The 12,884-nt window shown below is 36.8% G+C and overlaps 1 protein-coding gene across 1 annotated transcript in view; it reads left to right on the top strand.

Annotated features, from left to right (window-relative positions):
- Window positions 1-1,829: 1,829 nt before the first annotated feature.
- LOC5569746 overlaps window positions 1,830-12,884 on the top strand; it is a 39,686-nt gene continuing 28,631 nt past the window's right edge. The window contains exon 1 of the mRNA XM_021853133.1: window positions 1,830-1,958. Coding sequence (XP_021708825.1) covers window positions 1,836-1,958 — 123 coding nt within the window. The 5' untranslated portion in view covers window positions 1,830-1,835. The remainder of the gene's footprint in view (window positions 1,959-12,884) is intronic.

Genomic DNA, 12,884 nt, shown 5'->3' with positions numbered 1-12,884 from the left:
GCATCATCTCTCACGCGGGCCGACCCAAACAGCACAGGTCGAAACGCGGGCTATGCCAGGCAGCAAATGCTGATGCATTTCAACACTCAAATAGCGGGATGCCTAGCAGCGTTGTGAGCCAAACGAATACACCCACAAAACATGAACGGTAGGCGCACCTCGTTTCGTATACCCCCCCCTGATTTAACTGTTGTAGTACACGCAGCGAACTGGACTATCGAAATTCATACATTTTGCCTTAAGCCAAGTACGGACCTGAAACGTAAATCACTCAAGTAAAATTTCTCCTTTTTACCAAAGTAATTTTGACAGCTGATTCAGTTTGAGCGAAATGTCACTTTTACTTGCGGAATAATTGAGCGCCACATTTTTCCGTTCGGAAAAGTGACAGCTCCCTTTGATTTATATGGCAGGCGTTAGCGACGTTATGAAATCAGCTCTACTTCTCAGCTGGGTACAGCTAAAGTAATTTCGGTAGCGGAATCATTCCTTGACCGTTTCTTGTCCTATCCTTTTGCACAGTACTTATGATCAGCGTACCGGCCATTATGAAAGATGGAACGATTATCGCAATACGAACGCTTTATGTATAGTTTTAGCTTCACTCCACACCAAGGCGTCGATAGGCGCAGGGTGTACGCACGAGCCTATCGATGGCAAGGTCCTTGGTTTGATTCCAGGTTGCCGCGAAAACTATTTTTGTTTTCAAATTTCTGTTTCATAAGGCGAATTTCAACCCGATTCCTTGTGGCAAATTTTCATAAGGGGTTCCTATGTTATTCGATAGTCCATTTGCCTGAGTGTATTTATGACTAGAAACATTCTAGCACAGACAAACAGACGTCACACTCTCATCATTGTCCATCGACCACCTTTTTAACGATCGATTTAAAAATATGGTAGGTGGAAAATCCGCCACCCGCAGCGCTCGCATCGTTTTCGTTCGTGTTTGACGTTTACACACTAACGCCATCTGTTGGCCTGTCGGCCAAACACACCGATTTTAGCATTGGGCGTACATGTCCTCGTGACTATGATTTTGATCGAGATTTGTTCTGAGTGTTACGTCTGTTTGTCTGTGATTCTAGATTTGACAAGCTTGGCATTATACTTTTGACCACACTGTGTTGTACGGTGGGTGTCACGGATTGAAATACAATGCTTTGTAGTGGATGCTACTATGGACATAGTCAAATTTACTGCACTGCTCAGTGATTTTTACCAGATTATAGTAAACTTGACAGATTTTTGTAGTCGGTTGAAAATCGTTGGTGCAGTTCTTAATTCTACCATGGATTCGGTAGATAATACAACAAAATTTGTTTGCGTGTTGGGAACGTGATTGCTTTTAAGGGATCGTTCAAATATTACGTAACGCATCAGGGGGTGGAAAGGGGTCTTATGTCGTGTTACGGTCCATACAAAAATTTAAAATTGTCCATACAAAAGTTGTTACGTGGGGGAGGGATTTACAAATTTTGCGTAACGTAATATTTGAATGAACTTTTAAATGAGAATGGGGCTCTGCACTGTTTTGAATTTGCATAAGATTTTAGCGTTTACTGGCCTTGTTGTTTACTAATTTCATGAAGGAGGGAAAGAGAGAGGCAGATTTTTGTGCAGAGCCCCATACAAGGTGATTGAACAACGGTAGGAACCGACGCAAATTGATCTAGATCAAAAGATGTGTTAGAGCCAATGTGATGGATTTTACTGACGTCACTATTTGCGCTGCATAAGAACAGCGGGAGAATGAAAGAGAGAACTAGTGGCACGCATCAATGATCTGCGCCACCTTAGTAAAATCCATCACATTGTGTTAGAGCTTTCTTTTCATGCTCGGTGCGGTGCATGAAACGAATGAAGATTACAAAGCAATTCTGAAACTGTGCGGAAAAAATCCCTTTGGTTTGAAAATGGAGTGCCTTGATAATTCAGCAGTGAGTCTTCCGAACGAGGTAAGTTTCCATCTTTTCACTTATATAAAAATTCAATTCAATTTAAGAATTATTCGATCAAACTATTGTGCAATCGAAACGTATTGTATCCGGATTTGATTGACCAGATTCATAATTGCCCGCATACAGTACTCCATCGATTTAATCAACTCACGCAATTGCATAAGGGCTCATTCACAAATTTCATAACGCTGTAGGAGGTGGGTGGGTGTCTTTCGGATGTTACAGGTCATACAAAATTTATAAAATTCTCATACAAAAAGCGTTACGAGGGGGTGGGTGGGTGTCCAAAATGGCCATTTTCGGCGTTATGAAATTTGTGAACAAACCGTAATGACCTGATCGCAATTTCGTTACGTTAAACATAACTTAGGAAATCCCAGGGCTTGTATTCTAAGGAGTGATAATTTAAGATATTTGAACGCTGTATTTAGCGGTGATGATTAAAGATTGCATGAACTTCAAAACAATGGAATAGTATACCATTTTCATGATTAGGTGATGTTATGTGATGTGCTACGGTGTTGTAGTACTTAGTAGTATCGCTTTCTCTGGGAATTCTGGCCGTGATAATATCAATAATAACTTCAGATAAAAGTACATAATAATAGCTAACAATTATAATAAGAACAAAGTATCTTCATTGCTAATGTTTGAAAGTATCAATTTTCTATAACTGACAAGGTTTTGAAGACAATAAATGATTGAACAAACTACAGGTTGGACTCGATTATCCGGAGTGTCGATTTTTTTTTTCACTCTGGATAATCGAATCACTAAAAGAAAAAAGAAAATCTGCGATAAAAGAACTTAAATATTATCATTTTTTCTTTGTTTTATTTATATGATGCGGTGGTGTAGCCAGAAATTATTTCTAGGAACAGAAGAAAAAAAATGTTTTGACCAGCGTACACAAATAACACTTTTTGTAATTTATTGTTTTATTGATTACGTTAGCCTGTTAGTAATAATGTATATCAGGTCAAGGAAACGGGTATGAGAAAAATACAGTAGTGGTTCTAATAAAACTTGACAAATTCATGGAACAGTTAGGGGCTTAAAATACATTTTTACAGTAATTTATCCTGAAGGTTATTCTAATATTCTGTTAATCTCCTGATCGCAATTTTAAGGGATGAGAGAGTTCGTTTTTGTTTAATCTCTATCGGTAAACTATTCCAGCAGGATGCTCAAGCAATTAAAACACTAATTACACGATTACTTTTTCAAATCGACGTAAGTAACTTCCAGACGGTTTTGAGAAAATTAATTCAGAAGAATCACAACCTGTCTTCTAAAACTGTTTTAAAATGAATCACCTTTTTGACATTTTTTCACCGTGTACATTGCTTAAATTTTGCATACAAACAGCTCGCGTTCAAAAACTAGGGAGTTCCTATGATTTCCCACAAAAATTTTATGACAAAATGATAAGCCGTTTTATTAAGTTACTTGCGACGTTTTTCTATCAGTGTAAAATCGACTGAAGTAGTGTTTTGTTTTGATTCGTGGTTAAGTCACTTTGTCTCTCCATACAGCGGGGCGGCGAAAGTAGTGGTTAGGTTGCGAAAGTTGAAAATCTTACTTTGGTCGTTTTGTAAATCCGGAAATTAATCGTTCTAAAAGTGAAAAAACGATCTGGTTCAGAGCAAAACGTGTAGAATTTCGTCTGTGAAACACATAGAATCGATAAAGTAAGTTTGTATACTTATTTCACTTGAGTCTATATGAATAAGTTTTCGAGTCTTCTTCCGCTTACTGTCGTATGCCTGGGGGGTCATGCACAAATTACGTCACGCTCCAAGGGGGGGGGGGGGGTCGAGCCAAGCGTGACAAGCCTTACAAAATTTCCGGAGCACTCATACAAAAAGAGTGACACTTGTGGGGGGGGGGGGGGTAATTGGTCGAAAAAGTTGAATTTTAGCGTGACATAATTTGTGTACCATCCCTGGGTATTACAAACGATCGTGTTCGTTGTAGCTGTCCCTGTAGCAGGAGGTCTTGGATGTAATCCGGTAGGTCATCATCGTATCCTCGCTTCATAAAACTGCAGGTGCGTAGATGATAATTCGCCGGTAAGTCGTGACCAAGAATGGTGTTTCTAACGGCTATTGTGGTATCTCGACGTCGCAAGCCATGTACAAACCGTACAGCTGATTTAACACAACGATGGAGCTGTTCCTTGAGTGCTACAGAAAGGCCATGATAATACACTATATCACAGTATGTTAATATAGGCATCACTACGGCCTGAACGAGCTTCCGACGTGTTGGTATAGAGAGGACTGAGGCAAATCGGCGGAAGGTTCTCAAGGTGTTGTAGACTTTTTGAGTGACACTATTAACTTGATGGGACCAAGTCATATTTCTATCCATTTCTAGTCCAAGGTTGGTGACTGCATCGGACAATGGTACAACTTCCCCGCTAAAGACTATATCTGTTTGTGGTGCAAAACTGCCAGTCTTGCTGAAGATAATAGCTTTAGTTTTCTTCGGATTCGGATGTAGGCAGTTTCTAGTGGAGAAACTTGAAACAGGGTGTCGACTACCTGGAAAAACCTGGAAAGTCAGGGAATATCAGGGAATTTATTTTTGACCTGGAAAGTCAGGGAATTTCACTTGAGGTCAGGGAAAAAATATCAATACTACAACATCAAACGAGTTTATTGTCTGCAAAGTAATTGATCATGCTAAATCAATACACCTTCAGCATGGCTTTGCTTTGCAGTCGTGGACTCTAACCACTCGACTAAGGAACCTGGACCCAGAAAATTCTCCAGAAATTCTTAGGATGATTCTCAAAGTTCCTCGATTATTTTTAGTAATCCAGAAAATCATTGAAACGCAGAAATTTCAGGAATATCATTTGAAATAATCTTGATAATCTATTGACCAGTGCTGGGAATGGTAATAGTAGTAGGCTTGAATTTCTCGAAAATCACGTGGCTTTCCCAGTACAGTAGTTCAAAAACGTGAATCTCATCAAGTAGCCTTCCAAGAAACATTTGCCTATTTTATAATCATTTACTAAGCAATTTTTCACAACTACATACTGTATAGTTGCTTTATTATATTACTTGCAGCTGCTACGCACACATTGTTCAAGCAAATCTGGCGAAATTATTAGACTACCTATCATTTAGTGACTGTAATTCATATATTGAAATGATGTTTATTCAGATTTCACTTAGCCTAATAAGGATTGATGATTTAACAACGCTAATTTAACAAACAACATTTTTGCAGTTTAATTCAGCATCATGTTTAACAACATTTTAATTGTTTCCATGTGAAACCTTTGTTCAGGCGTTGTTCACACAAATTTGGAGAAGTTGTAAAGCGTGTCGTTGTATATTGACTTATACTACAACTTCAAAATTGCTTCATAAGCATTTATCTCAGCTTTTATTCAACTGCCACAAAATTAATTGAAAAAAAAACAAATAAATGACTAAAAATCGCTAACACCGTATACATCAAATGCAGTGTACACTTTTACCATGAATTAATAACCACTTTCAATAATTACCTGGATACTGGATTCAAACTCGAGACCTTCCCATCGTCAGCGGTATACCTTGCCATCTGCGTCATCCTTGAATTCATATATTTGCCTTCCAGTGCCCAATATAAACCTCTTGTAGCTGAATATTGATCATGTTTGAGCTTCTATTCAACAATGTCAAATCAACACGTGCTATGCTGATCAACAACTGAACAAGCGCATTACTTCTGCTGCTGTTCAGTACTGATGCGAGCTGAATGCAGTCGGCTATTTATAGCGCACAGTGAGAAAATGTATGTCAATGCTGGTCAAAAATAAAGTTCATTCACAAAGTAAAAACAGTCTGAAATGCTTAATCGAATTTCATAATAAGTTTAAACTTGTTAAAACTTTAATTTAATTGTTCATCTAACTATACTGAAATTCATTTATTTCATACATAATATTTTTATTAGATTAATATTTTAAGTATTTGTCGTACTTTTCCATATATTAAACATTATAGAAAAATAAAATATATTTCAATCATTTGTATGTTAAATGTACTCTTTTTGTTTTTCAAAATAATCCTTTATCAGAAGACTGATTCAAAATATTTTCTAAACATAATTGAATAATTGTATTGAGAAAGCATCAATTATTATTGTATCTAGTATGTTTTTATATATTAGTTAGTTGACGAATTTGCCAAGGGCAAAAAACCACTCAAATAGAGATAAATAATAATAATATTAGTAAGTTGAACATTGCAATACACTAGGAATACAACGCAATTTTCAAATATTTTGTCCATTTTTCGAAAATTTGGCTATGGTGTGATCTCTTTTGTAAGGCTTATTTGTTGCTGAACAATGCGTTTATTAATCGTTATTTTGGTCTTTATTGGATTAACTGTTCGGATGATATATCTATGTTGTATTAAGATTTTATAAAATACCTATTCAGCTTTAAATCATGTTCATGTTAAGCATGAAACAGCTGAAGTGCGAAGCAACCAAAACGTTAGTTCATCTCCTGTACATCTGTTCACACAATTATATTTGTTTGGTGGAATATTGGCTCTTTAATAGAAGGAAAAATGACTTGTTTAACTCATTAGTAAAACAATCTTGACAAGTCGGCAGAAATTCTTTGGAGAAGTTTGATAAGTGTTGATACTACTATTATTCATTCTAATGACAAATGATGAACATTGTCTTAAATTTGGATCTAAATAGCATCTTCTCAGCTCTTTGTAGGGAATTTTTTCAGCTGTCACCATTATTCAACAATAATTAAATATATTTGTTTATTTGTGACTCTGGACTGTAAGTTTGGTAACAACTTTCATGTAATTATTGTTAAATTATTATGTAAATCAACAGGAATGGTGATGCTCGACGTTGAGAAAGCTTACGATAGCGTGTGGCAGGACGCAGTTGTCTTCAAAATGACAAAAGCCAATTTTCCGAACTATCTCCTAAGATTGGTACTATCTTTCTTGAAAAACAGAAGCTTCCAAGTCAAAGTGCACGGCGAATTATCTAGACCTTGTGAAATACCATTTGGTGTCCCCCAAGGGTCGGTACTAAGCCCAACTCTGTACAACATCTTTACAGCTGACGTCATCAAGGTGGATGGAGTCACGTATGCTTTCTTTGCAGATGATACAGGATACTTAGTGACCCATCGCGACCCGCAAGTTATCACCCAAAAGCTTCAAGAAGCCCAACATAAAATCGAGGAATTCCATCGCAAATGGAAAATAAAAATCAATCCTACGAAGACGCAGTCAGTCTACTTTACGCGCAATCGTTCTCCTCGGCTGCTCCCAAATGTCGAGATCAGAGCAAACGGCCACAGCGTTCCGTGGACTCCAGAAGCAAAATATCTCGGATTGATTATGGACTCCAAACTGAAGTTCGATAAGCATATCAACCAGACATTGGTCAAGTGCGATAGGCTTATCCGCTCGCTTTACCCACTGGTAAAACGCCGGTCGTCCCTACAACTTCATAATAAATTGCTTCTATACAAAGGCGTCTTTCGAGCTATACTCACGTATGGATCTCCTGCTTGGATGAACTGCGCTGCGTCACATAGAAGGCGTTTACAGGTGAAGCAAAATAAGCTGCTGAAGATGATCTTCAACCTTGACCCGTGGTACCCCACTGATGACCTTCACGCCGTTGCAAAAATGGAAACTCTAGATGAATTCATCAACCGCATTGGTGAAAAGTTTCTTCTTAGTTGCCAACTGTCCATCAACCCATTGATCGAAGGCATCTTAACAACTTAAATTACTGTGATATTATTTTAAACACTTAAATCGCTTGGTTTTTTTTTCTGTTTTTCCAAGAAATTGTTCAATGTATGTTATTTCGCCCCAAATGTTATCGTAAAACCTAGTTTAAATTCGTAGTTGTAAATCAAATTTGTGTATCTCTACTATGTCAATAAAGCTTGAAATAAAAAAAAAAAAAAAAAAAAAAAAAAAAAAAAAAAAAAAAAAAAAAAAAAAAAAAAAAAATTATTATGTATACTTCGACTGTCATTAAAAATGTTATGGTCAGTAAATTTTTCCGATTTCAATAACGTCGCAGATGATGAACACTTCATTTGGAAAATTTAAATTATGATGTTTTTGATCCAATTTGAACTTTACCCTCGTTGATCCATAGTCGCCTGCATGTCTTAGATTTGATTTGAAAAACATTTGAAAATAACATAAAGAGTCATGATATGTGTTGCTTGAATAAAAGCATACTCATATACTGTTATTCGCATTGTTTTTTAGTTTTACTAATCATGCTGGTCAACATTTTAAGTATAAGACACTGAAACTTTTGTACGATCAAATGTTCAATATTTTACTAAAATGATGGCCTCAACCTATAGAAGCTTTTAATCAGTCAATTGTTAAACTTCATATGTGTTGTAGAACAAAAGCTACTATATTTGCATTTTCAGAGGTTTATTCAGCTCTTATTCGAAACACAAACTTCAAGTGGAATAACAGCTTTTTCATAAGCGGAAAATAATTTTATTCAATCAATGATTCAACTAAAAATTTGTTCAGCAATGGTTGCTGCTATGCAGCTTGTATTAAACACGTAAGTATCTTAAAAGCTACCAATTGTTCCTTGGGCTTTGTTGGGTGCATGAATTTTCTAATACGTTAGTGTCATTGAAGGCTCTTAATGCGGGAAATGCAGCGGAAAATAGAACATTTTTCTACAGTAATTTTGGGTTGCCCTTAGCAACGGATGTTTTGCAATTTTCAAGGCTATTTGCCTACAGCAGCGATGGACGTGAGTTTCACTGGCTTCGCTGACTGTGATTGGCTTTGTTTGGCTACTGTTGAGTGAATTTCAGATTTTTGCCCAGCCCTGCTATTGACAATTTGTGATATTACTTAGAGATACTCGTAGATGAATTCTTAGAAGAGTTCCTCGGAGCATTGCTGATGGTACGACAAGTACAAGAGAAACATTAGAAACCTTCTAATCAGCGCATTGTTCAAGTCTTGAATGCATTCTGTTAGGAATATTTAGATATTTTTTTTTCGGGGAGAAAAACTAGGGGTAATTCATATCGAAATCCTAAAATATTAACTGTAACGAAAAAACTGTGAAGAATTAACATAGATATTCGAAGAAAAAAAAATGAAAACAATTTGGAAAAAAATTATGTTATCCTGAAAAATATTTTTATAAACATTCCTGAAGTAGTTCTAGGAAATTCAATTGCTATTTTTAGAAATATTTAAGACTGAAAAAAATTCTCTAACAATTTTTAGAGAATCTTGGAGATGAGAAGCTTCTGGAGGAAATCTTTCAAGAGTTCATTGAGAAGTATTGAAGGAATATCTCCAACAAAAAAAGTATGGTGGATGATCGTAATAGTGTTGCCTCTTGTATAAAAAAAGTTATTATCAGGAAAGAGTCCAAAATTTTCGTTCATGCCTAAAATTTTAAATTAGGTCTAAGGTAGTTCACTAGCCGAGAACATTTTTGTTCATACGGATCTTTAAGATTGAAAAGTAAATAGATTCTCAGTTGTTCAGTTTTATCATATCAACTTGAAAAAACGTTCAAGAATGTCATCTGGCAGGTACACCGTGTCCAGTATATTCTCATACAAATTCGAGATAACGTTATTTCGCGCTTGTCTAACTGACATCGTTGTTGATAATATTTTTTGAAAGGTATTATAATACTGATTCACTACAGGAAATATTTTGGAAATATTTCAATTATAAACTTATTTCATCAACTCAAGACTTTACGAAAAATATTTCTAGCGGCACGCTCATCGGCAGAGCATAATTTCAATCTGCAGTTATCGCAGACCTATTCATCAAATTTTGTCAATATTTATCTATTCAAAACGCAATATAATTAACATAAAGTTTCTGAAACTTTTTTGTGAATGCTCTGATTTTTACTTTGTAAACCAGACCAATATGATCAAAACTTAATTTTAAGTGCTAAACACGACTTCAATGGACATTTCATCACATAACATAGCAATTATTTTTTCTAATTCTTCAAACAAGCTATTCTACGTTAGTATAATACTACCAGATCACAATGAAATACTAAAACATTGGATTATCCTACATTCAGTAAAATTATACCAAAGAAAAGAAAAAGTGTATGAGAATATATTGACCACGGTGTACATATCGTCCCCTTGATGCTACAACTAGATAACTCGAAATTTGAAATTTTTGACTTCAATATGTCAAAACATTTTTCTTAATTAGATCTGCAAAATATCCACAGGTCTTAAGCGTGTGATTCAAAATACACAAGTTAAAGATTATTTTTCAATCATAATCTCTGCGATTAACCATCACCTTGTTAAACGGTCATACTTTCAAAGTTGCACATCTCAAAATTTTGATTTTCGAGTTATCTAGTTGTAGCATTAAGGGGACGATATATCTCAATAAAGTAAAAGCTTTTGATCAGTTTATTCGTACGACCTATAACATAACGAATAAGTATCTTCTTGTAAAAATCTTACTTATTTCGGTTCAAATTAATCAACTCAGTGCTCTGGAACTTTTCTGGAAAATTACTGGAAGGTCAGGGAAAGTCAGGGAATTTTATTTTCAAAATTGAGTCGACACCCTGTTAAAGTATATGGAGTACCTTTTAATTCCGCTCCTAAATGCTTATCTTTGACAGATACGCGTATTTCGACTACCACTTGCAGTCTTCTTCAGTGTCAGTTACTCGTATCCACTGCTGACACTGAAAAAAAGACTGCAAGTGGTAGTCGAAATACGCGTATCTGTCAAAGATAAGCATTTAGGAGCGGAATTAAAAGGTACTCCATCTACTTTAAAGTTTATCTATTTGAGATTCTGCTCAGAGGATTCGAACATTCATTAAAGAGTTTCTAGTGGCCCAACATGTGATAGCGTCAAGGTCGTCATTGATGGTTCTGATTAGCTCGTCAATGTCACTCACTGGTCCCGAGATGTACACCTGCAAGTCGTCTGCGTACAGTTGATAGTTACACTTCAGGACGACGGGCAGACTTAATATAAAGGCTGAACAAGAGTGCACTGAGACAGGATCCTTGGGAAGTGCCATCGGTGACTTCACGTTCAGTTGATGTTTCGTTCCCAAGTCGAACAGATTGGTACCTCTGACTGAGGAATGATGCAACTAGTCCACGAGCAGATTCTGAGAACCCAAACTCTTCACTAAGTTTGATTTGCAGTAGACGATGGTTAACGCCAGTGTTGTTCAGACTCATTTCCCCGAAAATAACATTTTCCGAACTACCAAGGCACGAACTACTACAACCATGCTCTATCCTCCTAAGATTGAAAAGCAGATGGTTAAGCTTGAGTACTGAACACAAAATCGATCAATTTTGATCCCAGAGAGCCACAATTCAAGTTTCGGTGAAATGAAATGAGTGAGTGAGTGAGTGCGAATCATTTCACCGAAACTTGAATTGCGGCCCACCGAGATCGAAACTGTCGGATCCCATGTGCAACACTCAAGCCCAACCACCTCCCCCTCCATCTCAGGAATACAACGCACAGTTATAACAGTTCATGGCTTCACAATTCGAATTTCGGGGAAATGAGTCTGGTCAACACTGGTTAACGCAATTGAATGCTAGTGAGAAGTCCACTAATACCATAATTTTCTCAAGCACTTTTGAAATAGCTGGAAGAACACTAATAGGACGATAGTCCTTGGGTAGAGAAGAAATGCTTGTTTTTGGGATCGGTGTGATGATGGCTGATTTCCATAGCAAAGGAAATGTTTTCGAATCGATAACAGCATTGAACAAATGGGAGAGTGGAATAGAATAAAGAGACACAGTAATTTGATAAACGAAATCGGGATGCTATCGGAACCAGTAGCATTTGTACGGACTTCGAAAATTTTTCGACGAACTTCATCAACATTTGTGCGACCTTTTCTTAAATACGGTTAACAACTGCAAAACCATTCTTATTGTATATGGCAATGCCAAATTATCTCAAATTTATGCATAAAATTTGAAAAACAAGAGCATCAAAAAACAAACTCCGGATAATCGAGTCTAAAATTCCGGATAAACGAATCCCGGATAATCGAGTCCGACCTGTACCTACATATTAGGAAAGTCACATGAGCCAAGTCTATATAAAATGTTGGTCATTAGGATCATGGCGAGCATTCGGTATGTATGAGCACGTATTAGTATGACTACGACTGATTCTTATCTAAAAGGGGCACTAGAAGACCACGCGGACAATATCGAAACAAATTATTTTAATATTTACACTATCCGTCATAAATACGGACTCACTTAAATAAGTATTGCAACATTCGAATATTGTATCACCCCCCAAAAAGTTAAGCATCACCTTCGTGATTCTTATGATGTGCAAAGAAGTGATCTTCAGCAAAGTTGTTCAGCGGATAAAGGACATTCGGAATTCAAACAGTTTGATTCGTGATTTTGCCGCTAGGTGACGCTAGTGAGCTATTCACTGGTTGCTATGGTCACATAAATAACACGGCACCGCTAAAACGTAAATGTCCTGTAAGGAAAGTGACAAGCAATTGTGAGAACACTTGGAGCAAGGACAATTTTGTCCCAATTCACCAAAAGTGGAATCAACGAAGTGTGTGTAGATCTACGATTCACTGGATGTTTCTCCAGTAGATCCAGTACCCATAAACGGTAAAAGCAAGAAAGTGCTTCTTGTTTAAGATATATGTGTAGTGGCGCAACGTCGAAAATGGCCTCAAGCGCTGCAGTTTGGAGATGGCCCAATTTTGATTGGATTGTTCTCACTTCGCCCTTTTGCCACCACACAAGACACCCATATGCCAATATTGGTCGAACAACTGTTGTGTAAATCAATTTGATATATTTGGGTTTGAGGCCCCAAGTTTTACCAAAGGTACGCCGGCATTGAC

Source organism: Aedes aegypti, chromosome 3 (assembly GCF_002204515.2).
Source record: "Aedes aegypti strain LVP_AGWG chromosome 3, AaegL5.0 Primary Assembly, whole genome shotgun sequence".
NCBI lineage: Eukaryota > Metazoa > Arthropoda > Insecta > Diptera > Culicidae > Aedes > Aedes aegypti.
The sequence above is the reverse complement of the archived record's forward strand: the minus strand, read 5'-3'. Positions and strand labels throughout refer to the sequence as shown.